This window comes from Lynx rufus, unplaced genomic scaffold, assembly GCF_022079265.1.
Source record: "Lynx rufus isolate CCGP_SWC_20201006 ecotype Redwood Valley unplaced genomic scaffold, mLynRuf1.p SCAF_12, whole genome shotgun sequence".
NCBI lineage: Eukaryota > Metazoa > Chordata > Mammalia > Carnivora > Felidae > Lynx > Lynx rufus.
Genome location: NW_025814826.1, coordinates 38,887,675 through 38,903,446, shown reverse-complemented (window position 1 = coordinate 38,903,446; position 15,772 = coordinate 38,887,675). Strand labels below are relative to the sequence as shown.

General features: G+C 32.9%; 1 protein-coding gene across 3 annotated transcripts in view; it reads right to left on the bottom strand.

The window, feature by feature from the left end:
* Positions 1–1,011: 1,011 nt before the first annotated feature.
* The window catches only part of EMC2 (ER membrane protein complex subunit 2), a 52,259-nt gene continuing 37,498 nt past the window's right edge, over positions 1,012–15,772 (bottom strand). The window contains exons 10-12 of one of the 3 annotated variants that reach the window (XM_047074112.1): positions 13,856–13,960; positions 4,653–4,740; positions 1,012–1,183 (exon numbers count right to left, since the gene is read on the bottom strand). In XM_047074112.1, coding sequence (XP_046930068.1) covers positions 4,654–4,740; positions 13,856–13,960 — 192 coding nt within the window. In that variant the 3' untranslated portion in view covers positions 1,012–1,183; position 4,653. Of the gene's footprint in view, positions 4,741–13,855; positions 13,961–15,772 lie in introns of all 3 variants that reach the window. The other 2 variants (XM_047074111.1, XM_047074114.1) reach the window with 2 other exon arrangements.

The following is a 15,772-nucleotide window of genomic DNA, read 5'->3' as shown; positions in this document are numbered from 1 at the left end:
ACTGCAGTTAAGATAATAGGAAGAAGCTGGTACATGGGAACTCCCATATATTTTTGTAACTTCTTGTGAGTCAAAGTATTATAAAATAAAACATTATTTAAAAAAAAAAACAGGTAGAAAAAAAAGAAAAAAAGAGGGACATACCCCTTGAAAGAGGAGTCAAGGAAGGCTTTGTTCTATATAGAGGGAACAAGTATCAAGTGTGTGGAAAAAGAAAGCATTAACAACTCCATGGAATTTAAATGTGGCTAAATTGAGAAATCTAGCTTTCTGACTACCATCGTAGTTCAGGAGTCAGGTGATGGTGGCGACAATGAAAATGGAGAAGAACTGACATGAAATGTATAAAGCAGCATAAAATAAATGGAACACGGTTATGGTTTAAAAGACAGAAAATACCCATCAGATTGGGTGATACAGAACTAACCTATTTCAAAGGAAATGGTGGGGGGTGGGGAATGTCAGACTGGAGCAATTTAAAGAATGGGGTGGCAGGGGGACAGATACAAGTTTAGAAAACTGAAGGAATCTGGCTGTAAAAAAACAAAAACAAAAACAGAAATGGGTTTTGTAGCTAGAGGAGGACTGTGAAAAGGAGGGGAGATATTTTAAAAAGTAACGAAATGGGCGTATTTGAGTGTTAACAGGAAGAACCTAGTTGAAATGAAGGAGAAGAGATAATAAAAGAAACAACTTAAGGACAAGTGTGAATAAAAGAGATGATGTGATGTTTTGGGGAAGGCAGGATGCTCTATGGTAGAAGGGAATATGGCAATTCATGAAACTGAGGTAAGGCTGAAGTATTAAAAATGAGGGAGACAGTGGTGGGAAATAGTTCAGAAAAGGGTAGGACTACTTCTACTGTAAGAGAAAAAGAGGTGAAGGTGGGTACAAGAATGTCTGATACAGGGTATATTTTTATCCAGTGACTTCTCTTTTTCTCTGTGAAATAGTAAGAAAGCTCTATTAGTTTGCTAGGGGTGCCTTAACAAAGTACACAGAGAACTGATGTCTTAAACAACAGAAATTTATTTTATCATAGTTCTAAAGGTCAGAAGTCCAAGATCAAGGTGTCAGGAGAGTTGATTTCTTCTGTGGAATCACTCCTTGGCTTGTAGATGGGCATCTTCTCTTTGTCTTCCCACGGTCCTTCCTCTGTGTGTCTGTGTCCTAATCTCCTCTTCTAAAGATATCAATCAATACTGGATTACGGCCCACTCATTATGACCTAACTGGCTCTCTCCAAATAAAATCACATTCGGAGGTACTGGGGGTTAGGGTTAGGACTTCAACATAGGAGTACTGGGGGGACACAATTCAGTCTGCAACAAAAGGTTGCTTTGTCAAGAGTGCGAAGGGAGATAGGATACATCAGAGGTTCAAAGTAAAAGGCTTGAAATAGTTCTAAATAGTCTTAAATACTTCTCACAATGTTACATGAAGTAACGGCTTAAATGGTCAATTGAGTTTTAAGTTCAATTTAATTCAAAATGAAATTATGACTTAAAAAAAGAAATTATGACTATTATTCCTCTAAAAAATTGTTTTACAAGTCAGAAAATCTGAATTCTAATACCTGCTCTGTTAATAAGCAATGTTTCTTGGCTATATCTATCTTTTAATTTTGTCACTCTAAAATAGGAAGAACATTTCACAGAAAAGGCATATGAGTATACTAGAAAGAACACTGACTTGGGAACTCCTAACATCCTAGTCCTGCTCTATCACAGAAGGGCTTAATTTTTCAGAACCTCGCTCATCTTAAAATGGAGTATAACTAAATCATCTTTCAAGTCCCTTCTAAAATCCTACAGTTCTATGAAATGAAGTAAAATGAAGTTATTTGAGAATAAATGTGGCACTGGAAAAAAAAAAGATTCTTTGAAATATTTACCAATAAAAATTATATGCTCCCAGCATACTGAACATTAGTCTTCCAATTCTATCTTTTCTACATCCTCCTCTGCTCCCAAGTCAATACTATCCTATAAAGTTGGCTTAAACAGTGTGTGCTGAACTGCAACAAAATATTACTTCTTTTGTTATATATGCTTCTCTACTTTAAACCATTACATTATGAAACACCATTCCCAGCATGTCTAAAATAAGAGTTTTGCATATTAAAAAAAAAAAAAAAGCTGAATGATGGATATAGTAGTCAGAAATATGCATGGCAAAAGTAACAGAAAATCCAAACATCTAAACAGAGTTTATTTTTCTCATGTAGTAAGTGTAGAGGTTGGCAAGTGTTCATGTTGGTTCAGGTGTTCAACATGCCATCAGGGACCCAGGCTCTCCCTAATCTTTCTACAAAACCATCTTTGAAAGGTAGCTTTCATACTATTTATTGTTTCATGGTTGTAAGATGGCTGTTTTATCTCCAACCATATTGTTGACACTCATGTCCGAAAGGAAGAGAAAGAGGCAAAAAGCCTTACTTCACAATGCTTTGACTTTTTAATTTGAAAGGAAGCCCTTCTCAACAGGCTTCTGTCCATTTTCTTAGCCTTAAATAGGTCACATGCTCACACTTTAGATATCTACACTTCCACTACTCTGATGGCCATGAGTCACATGCAATTATTTAAATTTAATTTAAATTAAAAATTCAATTTCTCAGTTCTACTGGCCATATTTCAAGTGCTCAATAGCCACGTACAGCAAGTAGCTACCAAACTGGACAGTAGAAATACAGAATATTTCCTTCACTGCAAAAAATTCTTCCTTGGCATATCACAGACCATAAGAAATGAAACCACTTCTGTTTTAGATCATTCATAAGGTTAAGGTCCTTATCTCCTAGAAGAACAGGGATCTCTGCTCCTACCTGAACAATGTAAGATACTGTTAACAAGGAAAAGGTGGCAGGAAAAGCAGTTGGCAAACATCTGCCACGATGGGATTATCTGTACATTTAAACTGAGGTTTATAGATTATTACACATCAATAATGTATTTCATAAAAAATTCTTGACAAGAAGGCATTAAAATTAGAAAAATAAAGTGAAACTTAGGCTGACAGTTATAAAAGGCACTAACTTACACAAGTATAATTGCTAAAGTAAATACTACTCTAGTGACTAGCAGGAGAGAAAGAAAGGTAATGGAATAATATACGGGCACTACTTTCTTTATAGGAAACACATCTTAAATGGCTGATTATGTTGAAAATGCAGTTACTAAATTTATGGGCAAAAAACACTGTATCTTGTGATAACAAAGATTAGTTGATAAGAATTGCCTTTATATGAGGAGAGTTATTTCACATGTGCTCACTTCTTATGAAAGAATAAAATGAAAAAGACTGCAAAATAAAAGAATTAGACCAGATATGGAGAATAATTTACTAACAGAATTTTCAAAAAATTTAAAAAACTGATGTTGACAATAATTTTCTTCCTAAAGACTTCCAAGTTGTCAATTCCTCTATGAACCCCATTTGCCTAAATCTAACAATGACAAGTATGGAAGAGCTTCTGTATACAATTGGTAAACTACGTATTTATATTTATATATGTAATTATACATGTATATGATACATACAAAATGTAACGCATATATGTAAAATGCAAGCTACTACTAATAATACATGCCTTGAATGACGAATTGCCTATTTTAAAAACAGGTGTCTGAATAGTGTTTAACTCTCAAAGTTCTTTCTATTCTATTGAAACATGCAAAATATTGTTGAAGCATATGATTGTTTATCATGAAAGGAGAAAAAGGAAAAAAAATTCTAATTATTACTAAGAAGGTAAAGAAATATCAGAAATAGAAATTTTTCTCCTGAAGACAGTTAAGATTTTCTTAGACACTTTAGATTTTCTTTTCCTGCCACTGAAACCTTTTTAATCCCTATTCTCTATGATCTCTTAATATTCTTTTATGCAATTTATACTTGAAAGTTCAAAAAATGTAACTTTCATAAAGGTTAAATTTGAGTATTATAGTATACATGAACCTTAAAGCTTTTTATAGGTAAAAATCTCAATTATGTCCTACGGTAAAACAAAAATTTTACAAAGAGATATGACTGAACTTTGGAGAATGACATATAAAACAAAAATTTTACAAAGAGATATGACTGAACTTTGGAGAACAACATATTTTAAGCAATATTTATCAGAATAACATAGCACATAAAACAAGCCCACCGGAATGCACAGCAAAATCCAACTTGACACTAGAAAGAGAATCAAAATAACGTGCGAGCATTTTCCTTGTCAGCTGTGAATGCTATGTATTTCTTATCACAAATAAAAAGAATTTAACTAGAAACTGAGTTCTAAAACAACATATTCTCTGAGTTTAACAAAAAGAATCTAGAATCTTCATATGCAAGTTTAATAAATCATCATAATTTATTTGTGAGATTTCTACATCAGATTGTGGCTTAAAAGCACTTATATTATGTGTGATATGAAGAGAATGATGTACAATCAATATAAATCTTGTTAAATCTCTCTTCCATGGACTTTCTCCATCTTCCTACTTAGCAATAAAAGGCATTTTTAGGTTTATATAAACATTCTTTACAATTGCCCTCTTAACAAAAAATCAGTATATAAATAGCACTAGGCATTTAGTAAATAAGTCACAGGCCAGTAAGTTCAATTGTGCAGTTGTGAAATGTAATGTGAAAGAGTTTGAAACCTTAAGACTGAGTGATCTGCAGCGTTTCCAACATGTCTTCGACTGCCTTAAGAGAGTATTTGGTTTCCTTCTTACTTCGACCTGCAAACTAATTTTTAAAAAAATGCAATTAGGCTCAATTTCATGGCAGGTTCAAAATCACAATCTTACCTTCACTTTGCTAATGAGAGTTAACGTTATCTATTTTATCACTAGCGTGAAATCAAATATCTTTTCTCCAATAAAACAAAATTGGGGTTTTATTTTTTGCTTTTATTTCCCTTACCTCAGGAGACAGATCGAGAAAAATGTTGCTATGGCCAATGTCAGAGAAATTACTGCCTATGCTCCCTTCTAGGATTTTTATGATTTCAGGTCTCACATTTAGGTCTTTAATGCATTGAGTTTATTTTTGTGTATGGTGTAAGAAAATGGTCCAATTTCATTCTTTTACATGTAGCTGTCCAGTTTTCCTAGCACCTTTGTTGAAGGGATTACCCTTTATCCACTGCATATTCTTGCCTCTTTCATTGAAGATAAATTCATCATATAATCGTGGGTTTGTTTCTGGGCTTCTCATCCTGTTCCACTGATCTATGTCTCTATTTTTGTGCCAGTACCATATTGTTTTGATTATTATAGCTCTGTAGTATAACTTGAAATCTGGAATTGGGACACCTCTAGCTTTGTTATTCAAGATAGCTATTCAGGGTCTTTTGTGCTTCCATACAAATTTAGGATTATTTGCTCTAGTTCTGTGAAAATGCTTTTGGTATTTTGATAGGGATTGCATTAAGTCTGCAGATTGCTTTGGGCAGTATGCACATTTTAACAACACTTGTTCTCTAATCCATGAGTATGGAATATCTTTCCATTTGCCTGTGTTGTCTTTAATTTCTTTTATCAATTTGTGAAGTCCAATTTCCTCAAAATTTAGACTTTACAGACATTTTCATTAAGTTTCATCTTTAGTTGAAGTGTATTAAGAATTCACTGCAAAATTGACTGATTTAAGTGTTTATGTAGTGTGATAACCTATAAAAACATACATTTCAAAACTAACCTTTCCAGACAAGAAAACTTTTATGAAATAAAAAGCATAATTTATAAGTAAAAAATGTGAACCATTTCTACTTGTCAGCCCTCTAAACAGATATTTACAATTTCAACAAAAGTAAAATGTAAATGTAAAGTAATTTCTATTAAATATTTTAAAGTTGCAAGATATCTCTAAAATTATTTAAAATAAGTCACAATCTTTAAAAAAATTTTGGAATTATTAGTTGATTAGATGGTATGTTTCAGCAGCAAAGAGCTGTCAAAACTCTATGCTACATATTAAAATGATGCAAACGTTTTAAAATATGCATTTCTAGTTTGTGAAGTTGTAATTTACTTTATAAAACCATTGGATTTCATAATGAAAACAAAATACAATGCATTAAAAATAGTATCTTTGCACACTTAAAAGCAAATTCATGGCATATTAAATTCAATATAGTGCACATAATCAGTGAGGGAAACACTGCTGAATACCCCATGCTGATTTCAAAATGAGTTTTCTAACTACACTGACAATTCTCATCATTTATCAGTTTGACTGACTACTACAGATTTACTACAGAAGTGGTCCTTATGGGGTAAGGGAAGGTTTATTATATCTATATTACCCATTCCCCCTGGTTAAAGTATTGATTGACCTCTGTTATTAGCAAAATATAATATTTTCAAATTAACATTCAAGCGCTCAATACATTTTCAAATGACTGATCTTCCCTAAAAATACCAATGCTGTCTTAAGCACTTAACACTTGATTTATGATGTGCTCCTTCTCTTTTGTAATTAACTTAATTTGGCAAACTTCTCATGTCCTGTTAAGAAAGATTAAGTGATTGAGTACAGGTAAAATCACAGAAGCAATAGAGTTCAGAAATTGGTAACCTGCTTCTGACCTCACTGGCTGCAGGTTAACATTATGATTCTCCTACTTCCTAAACCATTAGTTTCTGTGGTTGAATCTTGATTTGATAGAGTAAATAAAGGGGATTTCTAGAAGAAATGCCAGGAAAAAAGAAAAGCTCCTCATAAGAATCAAGATTACTTTACCTTTCATATGACATTACTAATTTAAGGAATTCAAATGTTAAGTATACAACTCATAATTACAAAATATGGTAACAGCAACACAACATTTAAAACTCTGCCTTTTCATAATTTCCCATGGTGACTAAAGGATGTAGGGTGTGTCATTACTCCTATAATCCAGTTGATAAATTCACTTTCGCAAGGACTTACCAAGAACAGAAAGCCTTTTATTTTACTACTGCCTATCCAAAGTAAACAGGAATGGCCCTAATCAGATACTTGAAGGCCTAATTCTAAGAAAAAGCTCTGATGGGTTGGAGAAAAATAGGATACCACGTAGTAACATTCACTCCAATTTGTTAATTAGCAAAATAGAAATGAAAAATTTCTGTAGAGCTGAAGTCATGACCAGTATTTTAAAATACAGAACTTTTCTTGACTTGTACTCAAACATAATAAGAGTAAATATAAATTTGTGATTTTTTAAATTAGCTAATTTTAAAAATCACCTAAAGATTGTGTGTCAATACTACTGACAACCAGTGCAATTTAGAATAAACCAAACTTATTTGTGTCAGAACAAATAAAAAGAAAGTTAGAAATATAAATCTATCACTTCAAATTTTGCCTGACATGCAATTATTTTGTCTATTCCAGAATTATATGGCAATTTAACTGATTAAGCCGGAATCCTATTTTTCCCTCAAATCATGATTTAATTTTCCATTTCCCAAAAGGATAGTAACAGAATCACTTCTGCAATCATAAATAACATATGGATTGCTAGCACAGACAAATTTAACAGTGTACCAAAGAAGCATTTATCTGGAAAATTATTGTGAGTAGGTTCACATTAAAGTTTTTCATGAGCATTAATCAAACTTGCCTGCCTGTACTGAACATGCTAAACCAATTACCTAATTGAAGAGTAAGTAGTAGCCATATTCTGTTTCATTATTAAGTAGAAAGAAAGAAGGAAAAGCAGTTCTTAAAATCTCATTTTCTCTAATTTATAAATGCCTAGAAAAACATTACAATAAGGAGTATTTATTATATACTCTATACTTGTTTATATGCCGAGACATGAGTCATAAAATTCTCAATTAGATCCCAGAGATTTATCTAATTACTAAAATGTCAATCTCCGAAAGTTATACTTTCCACATTAATCACAAATTCTGCATTTTTGTTTTCATACAGTTAGATTTTGCTTAAATAAACTCTGTTTTCATAATTCCCTATGATCTTAAAGATAACTCACCAGAAAGCACATTCAAATCATAAAAACTGATTTATCAAATTCAAAGGTCAATAATTTATCCACCATGACAACTGGGATAAATTGGGCTAAACTTTACCTTTACATAATTTGTGGAAAATAATATGGGTGGACAAAGTAATAGGATAAATAAATTGGAACACTGGATGGATAAATCTCAGAAACCTTATACTGAGTGAAACAAGCCAGGCACAAAAGAGTATGTAACCTATGATCTCATTTATATAAAGTTCTAGTACAGGCAAAACCAATTTATAGTGATAAAAATCAAATCAGTGCTTGTCTGCAGTGTCAAGTGGGGCTGACTGCAAGTGGCAGAAGGGACTTTCTCGGGTGATGGAAATCTTGAATGGGGTGCTGGTGGGAAGGGAATATACATTTGTCTAAACTCAACTGTACATTTGAAATGTGCGCACATTACTGTGTATAAGTCATACCTTAATAAATCAGATAAAAAGAAAAAGACAAAATAAATGAAAACAGAAGGCGGGGACTATGGGCTTATACAACCGTGTAATAAAATGCCAAATGACCACATAGTTATCTTCCCATTAACAGGTGAAGTATTACATCCCCTGGATCTGGGTTGAGCATGTGACTTGCATTGCAATGGAAAATTAGCAATATATGACATAAATAGAGACTCAAAAAACCCTTGCACACTGGAGTTTGGCTGTTTGCTCCTCATGAAACCCTGAGACGACCACACGAACAAGTCCAAGTTAGTCTGCCAAATGAGAAACACGAGGCCTAGCACTTCCAGCTGACAGACAGCAAGCCAACAGTCAGATAAATTTAAGTGAGGCCATCAACCACTAGCACAGCACAGAAATATAAATAAGCTCAGTCGAGACAAGCAGTATTACTCAACTGAGCCCAAGCTAAACAGCCTACCTATAGAATCATAAGCAAATAAGTTAGTCAAATCACTAAGTTAGCAAAAGGTAATGGATACAAATATTTACAGAATCTGATTCACAGAAAGAACCCAGAACCTCTGCAGAAAAAGCAAAAAATATGCAAGCTTTAAAACCACCAAGAGATTTTATTTAAAGCCTATTACTAGTATCTAGAGGCAAATAAATTTTGCATGATGGGTATGATTCCTAGTTGAGGAGTATTGGAAGTTGCTATACAGAAATCTGACATGAGGAACTGAGAAATTTGTTATCTTTCCTGCAGTGGTATCTAAAATGATAGAAACTGGCAAAAGTTCTTTTTTCTATCCTTTCCTACAGAGTCAAGAGAAGGCAAATCGTGTCTTCAGTAAAGATCTGTAAAGTATCTCTGGGGACTGTGGAGTCTCTGATGCAAAACTCAAATACTGAAGAGTACCAGTGACACTCTTAGAGCTCTTTCCAAAGAACACTGAGACTTTATATGTCTATAAATAGAATGGAATTAGTGAGGCAAAATTAAAAAAGAAAAAAAAAAGAATGGCAGGAAGAGTAAATATTACTAAAGAACAGGGTTTGTTTCTATGAACAATGGCTTAAAATACTGAAATGATAGATTCATGTCCAGTGATGCATCTCATAAGGCAGAGAAAAGCATGCTTGTCTGGTCTTGTATTACTGAAGAGACAGGAAGAAAGAAAACACAAAAAACAAAATAAAACTCTGAACGTAGTTACTATTTAGAGCTAAAGCTCTGAACTGAACTTGAAAGAGACACAAGTGAGGGTAAGCTATCAACTATTCACATGAGAAAATAATTAAGAAGACAGTGAAAAACTGTATTTATACCTTCAGATACACTTATACCTGACATTTCTTTATAGAGGAGTATACATACAAAACAGCTGTCATTAATAAGCTATGTCACCTCGGGAAAGTTATTTAATCTTTCCATGCTTTAACTTCTTCATTTGTAGAACAGGCAAAGTACCTAGCTTGTAACAAATTGTCTGTAAATATTTGCTCTTGTAGCTATTATTGTTGTTATAATTGCAATGAATACAGCAGGCATCATAAAGAAAACTTGGAGGATGTGATTAGTAAATACAACGTAATGAGGATTAGTGTGACTTGGTGAATACTATTTATTAACTCCTTTAATCCTCAGAAAACTTCAATTGTGTCCATTTTGCAGACGAAAAGCTAAGCCCAGTGATAGTATACAACTTATCCAAAGCCACATAAATAACAAATGTCAACGCCAAACTTTGAAAACAACAATATGGATCTAGCATTTGTGTTCTTCTCTTAACTCCTACATGGTACTAGCATCCACAGAATGGGACTCATGACCAAATACAGAGATGGACAGAAACTCTCTGGATACCTACACGAGAGGAAATATACCCTTATTTCACATCATACATAGAGATCAATTCAAAATGGACTGTGGATCTAAATACAAAATGTAGAAGAAAAAAAACCTCTAAAGACACACAAAATTATCTTTATGACTATGAGTAGCAACTGATTTCTTAAACAAAACACAAAAAGCACAAACCACAAAAGAAAATAAACATATTTAACATCAGAACTTTTATTCATCAAAATCATTTGAGACAGCAAGTAAAGAATTGAAGAAATTTGCTACACATACAACAAACAAAAAGCTCATAATAAGAAAACTGTTTCAAAAAAACAAAATAAAAAGTCATAAATCAATGAAAAAGCTAGACTTCATGAAAGAGGATATCCAAATGGCCAATAAACATATGAAAAAGTGTTCAATCTCACTGGTCATCAGGGAGATGCAAAATGAAACCATGAGATATGACTATACACATATCAGAATAGCTATAATTATAAAAACTGACAGCACCAAGTATTGGCAAGATGTGGAACTATAAGAACTGCCAAACACTGCTGGTGGGACTATAAACAACTAATTTGGAAAACAACTTATGACTCAGTATTTCCACTCAGAGGTATATACCCACCAGAAGTACATGTATACCAAAAGACTGTGCAGGGATATTCAGTGCAATATTATTCATAATAGCCCTAAACAGAAAATAACCCAAATGCCTATCAATAGCTAACTAAATTGTAACATGTGCATACAATAAACAATACAATGAAAATGAATGAACTACAGACATAAGGAGGGATAATGTCATAAACATAAGAGTGAAATAGGCTAGACAAAAATGATTATGTACTATATGATTCCAGAAAGTTCAAAAACAAGCCAAAACAATGGGATTATAAATCAACACTCCTGAGGTTGATAGGAGCAGAAATTAAGAGGATATACTATGAGGGCTCTGGGTGCCCTGGGAAACAAGAAATGGTTCCATTTCTTGACCTGGATACATTTACCTTGTATAATTTGTTGAAATGTACATTTATGACTTGGGTTCTTTTTTCTATGTATGTTATAATAAAAATTGGTTTTAAAAATGTAATCATGCCATGTCAAAAAAAAAAAAGCACTCTGAGCAGCTAGTTGTTTCTCAAAAATATCTTAAAAACAAGGATGTAGTTTGCATGCCACCAGTTTTATATTATCAAAGTCTTATCTTTAAATACACACACACACACACACACACACACACACACACACTCAAGGCCTACTACTATGTGTGGAACCCATTATGATCTGTGCTATCTCAAACTAACTGCATTTGAAGAAGCACAGTCTAGCTAGTATTTATAAATATTCTGACTTACAATATGCCAACAGAACTAATAACCTCTATTATATATAATAAAAGTACACAAAAGTAACTTTAAATAATGTGATCATGGGGGCACTGAATTTTTTAATCTCCCCAACCTTCTCCAACCAGGAGTATAAAAACAAAACAAAAAAAACAGCACCAAAACCAAAATAATAGGAAACAAGCCCAAAGAGAACACCTTCAAAACAACTACATTACAGGCAATCTTCAAAAAAAAAAAAAAACCCTTATCAACAGTGACAAGACCTACAAAAGATCAAAAGCTGTATGGTAGGAGCATGGTATGTATGTATGATAGGTATGGACAACTTACTACTACTCTACAAGCCACACAAATGAAAAAAGTATGAATTGGCTGAATCCGCAAATGGCCTACAAAAGTAGGGCAGTCTCAAAGGCTCCAAATCAAAGATAGGTCTTAAAAGCTGCATGCAAATGTGACATTAAACAAGTCTAACAGTCTACAACCTCAAAATCTCTGAAAATACCCAGCAAACATCCTCTTCTAGGAGGGAAAAAACCTCACACTGAAGGATAATCACCAGAAACTAAAACTGAATTGAACAGGGCAGAAACAATAGGGGTAAGAGGGAGAGAAGGTACAGATAAAGGGGAAGGGTGGGGGTGATGAGGAAGGTAGTGATGCCTACAGGCAACAAATCCCAGAAAGAATGAATGAAAGGAAGAAACCTAACAACAAAATGCAACATTTAAAGCTAAGAGCAACAACTCAAAATTCAAGATCTACAGAGCTCAAGGGCTGAAGCCAGAAAATCTTTCTCAATCAGACCTAGTTCTAAGAAAGACTGCATATACACAGAGGTCATATTTAAGTTCTCTGTAACAAAGAGGAAGCCATAAAAAGACGAGCTGGGAGAGTTATTATATCCTAGCTCTGACATTCTCACTCCACAAAAACCTCCTCCTAATAGAAACTATCTGATTTAACAAGAAAGAAAGAAAGGAAAAAAAAAGAATACAGACTAACTTCATAAAAAAGCATTACAGAGAAAAAAAAAGAAAATACCAAAAATGACAGAAAAGGATTTGAAAGAAAATGAATGATACAAAAAGGTGGTGAGAAAGGAAATCCAATAAACTTACATCCTGGAAAAAAAAAACTTTAGTAATTAAGCAGAAAAATTATTTAACACTATAATTCTAAAAGCAACTCCTCAAATTAAGAGGATTAAATCCACATACTAAATGGGTCTACTGTGCATTTGGGAAAACTGACCCAATAATAATCAATAAAACATACTGTAGTAAAACTACTGGATTTTAATGATAAAGGAAAAATTCCTTTGGACATCCAGACAAAAAATCTAAGTCACTTAGGGAAAGAAAATCAGTATGTATCAGACTTCTTGACAGCAATATTTTATCCTAAAACACAATGAAACAGTATTTTTAAGATACTTAAGTAACGTAAGCCAAAGGTTGTATAAAAAGCCCAACTATCCTTCAAATACAAAGACTACTGAGAGATAAGTTTATAAACATGCAAGATGTAAAAAGGCATGTTTTCCCATGAACGCTTCCTGGAGAATCTCATAGAGACAGCTTCAGAAAACTAAAAAAAGAGAAGTTTCAGATAAGCTCTGACAAGTAAGCAAAGCACAAAACCTTTGTTATATAATCTGGTTAGTTTACCTTTAGGCTTTTCTTCCTCCCTTTTAATGACTTGAGATACCTCTAATTAATAATACACTCAACTCACATACCCAATCTGCTTCTGAAATACATTATGCAATTTGTTTACCTTTCCTGAATTTTTAGAATTACTTTTTATTTGCCAAATGCCAAACTACTGAAATTTCCAGATGGTAAGGCTAATTATAGGATCAAAATAGTAATGGACTTCTTTTGTAGAACTGTATTGTTTGTTTGTTTTTTTTTAAATAGGCTTCACGCCCAGCACAGAGCCCAATGTGGGGCTTGAACTCACAAACGTGAGATCAACACCTGAGCTGAGATCAAGAGTCAGACGCTTAACCAACTGAGCCACCCAGTTGCCCCAGTAAGACTTTTTTTTGAAGAAAGAAAAAGAACAAGTGATCCTACAAGTTAATTCTACACAGTTAAAACACATCTGATTAAGACCCAAAGGCATAAAAGTTCAATGACAGACATGTGGCTTTGTAGTCTGCTGAAACAAAAACAAGTAAGAAATACATTAACTGACCTATAATGAATGACAACATAAAATGATCAATACTGACCTGATAAGCTCTGTTTATTTGACTAGCTGCCCAACTAGCATATTTCATGTTGTCCTTTTTTGTTTTTGCACTTGCTTTTGGATTAGAAGCAATATGACTTGCCGACTAAAAACAAAAAAGAAACATCAAAAAATTCCTTTCTTCTAGCCAAGATAATAAAAAAACCATGTAAAGGTCATAATTGCATTGGGATAACAAAGAGTTTTTTAAAACTGTACCAAAACAAGTTTAAAAATAAAAGTAAACTGGAATAGAGTTTTCAAAAATGAAAAAATATTTTCAAATATAGAATAAGGTAACAAAAAAAAGAATGAATATCTTACATAATATCTCATTTATTTTATTAGCTCTCTACCACAACTCATAAAGGTAAAATTAAATACTTAAGTACTGTAGAATATCACTTAAATCACTTAAATATTGTAGGAAGATTGTTGGTCATTATTATTATGTTATTAAGTTATTATTTCTAGTTATTTATCACAGTATTACTTCAGCTATATCCTATGTCAGAATTATAGAATTATTGAATACTCGTGTAAGAAGGAATCTCAAAAATAATTTAGTCCAACTTCCTACATTAACAGGTGAAAAAACTTAGGAGTGATGTGACTTGACCAAAGCAAGTTAATGAAAGCCTTACAAAAAGAAAGAGATCTTTATTTCCAATCTACTTCTCTTTTCACTACATCCAGAGTTTCCAAACTATGTTCCACAGCACCAGTTAAAATCACTGCAATTTGATCCATCCTAACCTAGGATCCATGAAAGAATATGTACACCCCCAAAATTATATGCTTACTTTTAAGTATTTATATACACATTTCTTGGGAGAAGATCTTTTATATTATGCTTAAATATGTCTTAATCTTACCAGGCTCTGTCCATGTTATTAAAAACAAATTAAGCCTTTCTTTCATACCTAGCCTGTGTTATAGGCTCTTTCCCTCTATCACCTCCTCTATCAATCAGGAATTTATATGCCAAAATCTTATATTTACACCTTTATGTCTTTCATGTCACCTTTTTTGGTATGAATTTCAGCAAACAGAGCAATTAAAAGAAGGCCTCTGGACTCAACTGCTTGAGCTGATATCCCAGTTCAATCACTCAGTAGGTCTGTAACTATCCTTCCACAAATTAATTAGATCTCTCTGCATCTTAGTTTCACATCTTTGTGTGAAACGGTGGTAATAACAGTATCTTCTCAAAAAGGTGATGTGAAGATTTAATGATTTAAATTTTAAAAAGAGATCAAAAAAATTCTTAGCACATAAAGTGTTATGTGTAAACTATTAATAATCTATTGTTATATATATGTTTATTAGTATTTCATTTATTTGGTAAAAAGAGTCACCGTTACTATATTGTATGTCCAAGCCACTACAATTGGCACTGGTAGATCCAAAAAAAATTTCTTGAAATTCCTCTGAACTGTTTTCTAATTATATTTTGTCATTCTTTTCCTGAAAATTATTTCATTTATGTTTCTTCCTGCCTCTATCTCTGCAACGAATTCTCTTTCACTAAGCCTTAACAAGACATTCATCCAAAAGTCCATGAAAAGACCAGGATAAATTAAAATTTCAAAGAACTAGCTTATTAAAAAAAAAAAAAAGTTTTCTGATTGTAGAGAGAGGGGCTCATTTTATGTATATTTTAAAGCTCAGCAAATTCTTCCTCTATTTCCCATAGCCCTTGTTAATTGACTTTTCTAAGCTTGTCATCTGGCATACATAAACCATAGAAATATTTAATTACATGCCTCCCACAATTTCTAAGCTCTTCTTCTGTACCATATAAGAAGTTTATATTTGACAATAGAGACTTTATTTTCTAATGTCTGTTACTCCATAATTTAAAAATATGTCATAAAATTTAAGGTAAGAAAAACAAAAATGATGGACATAAACCCAA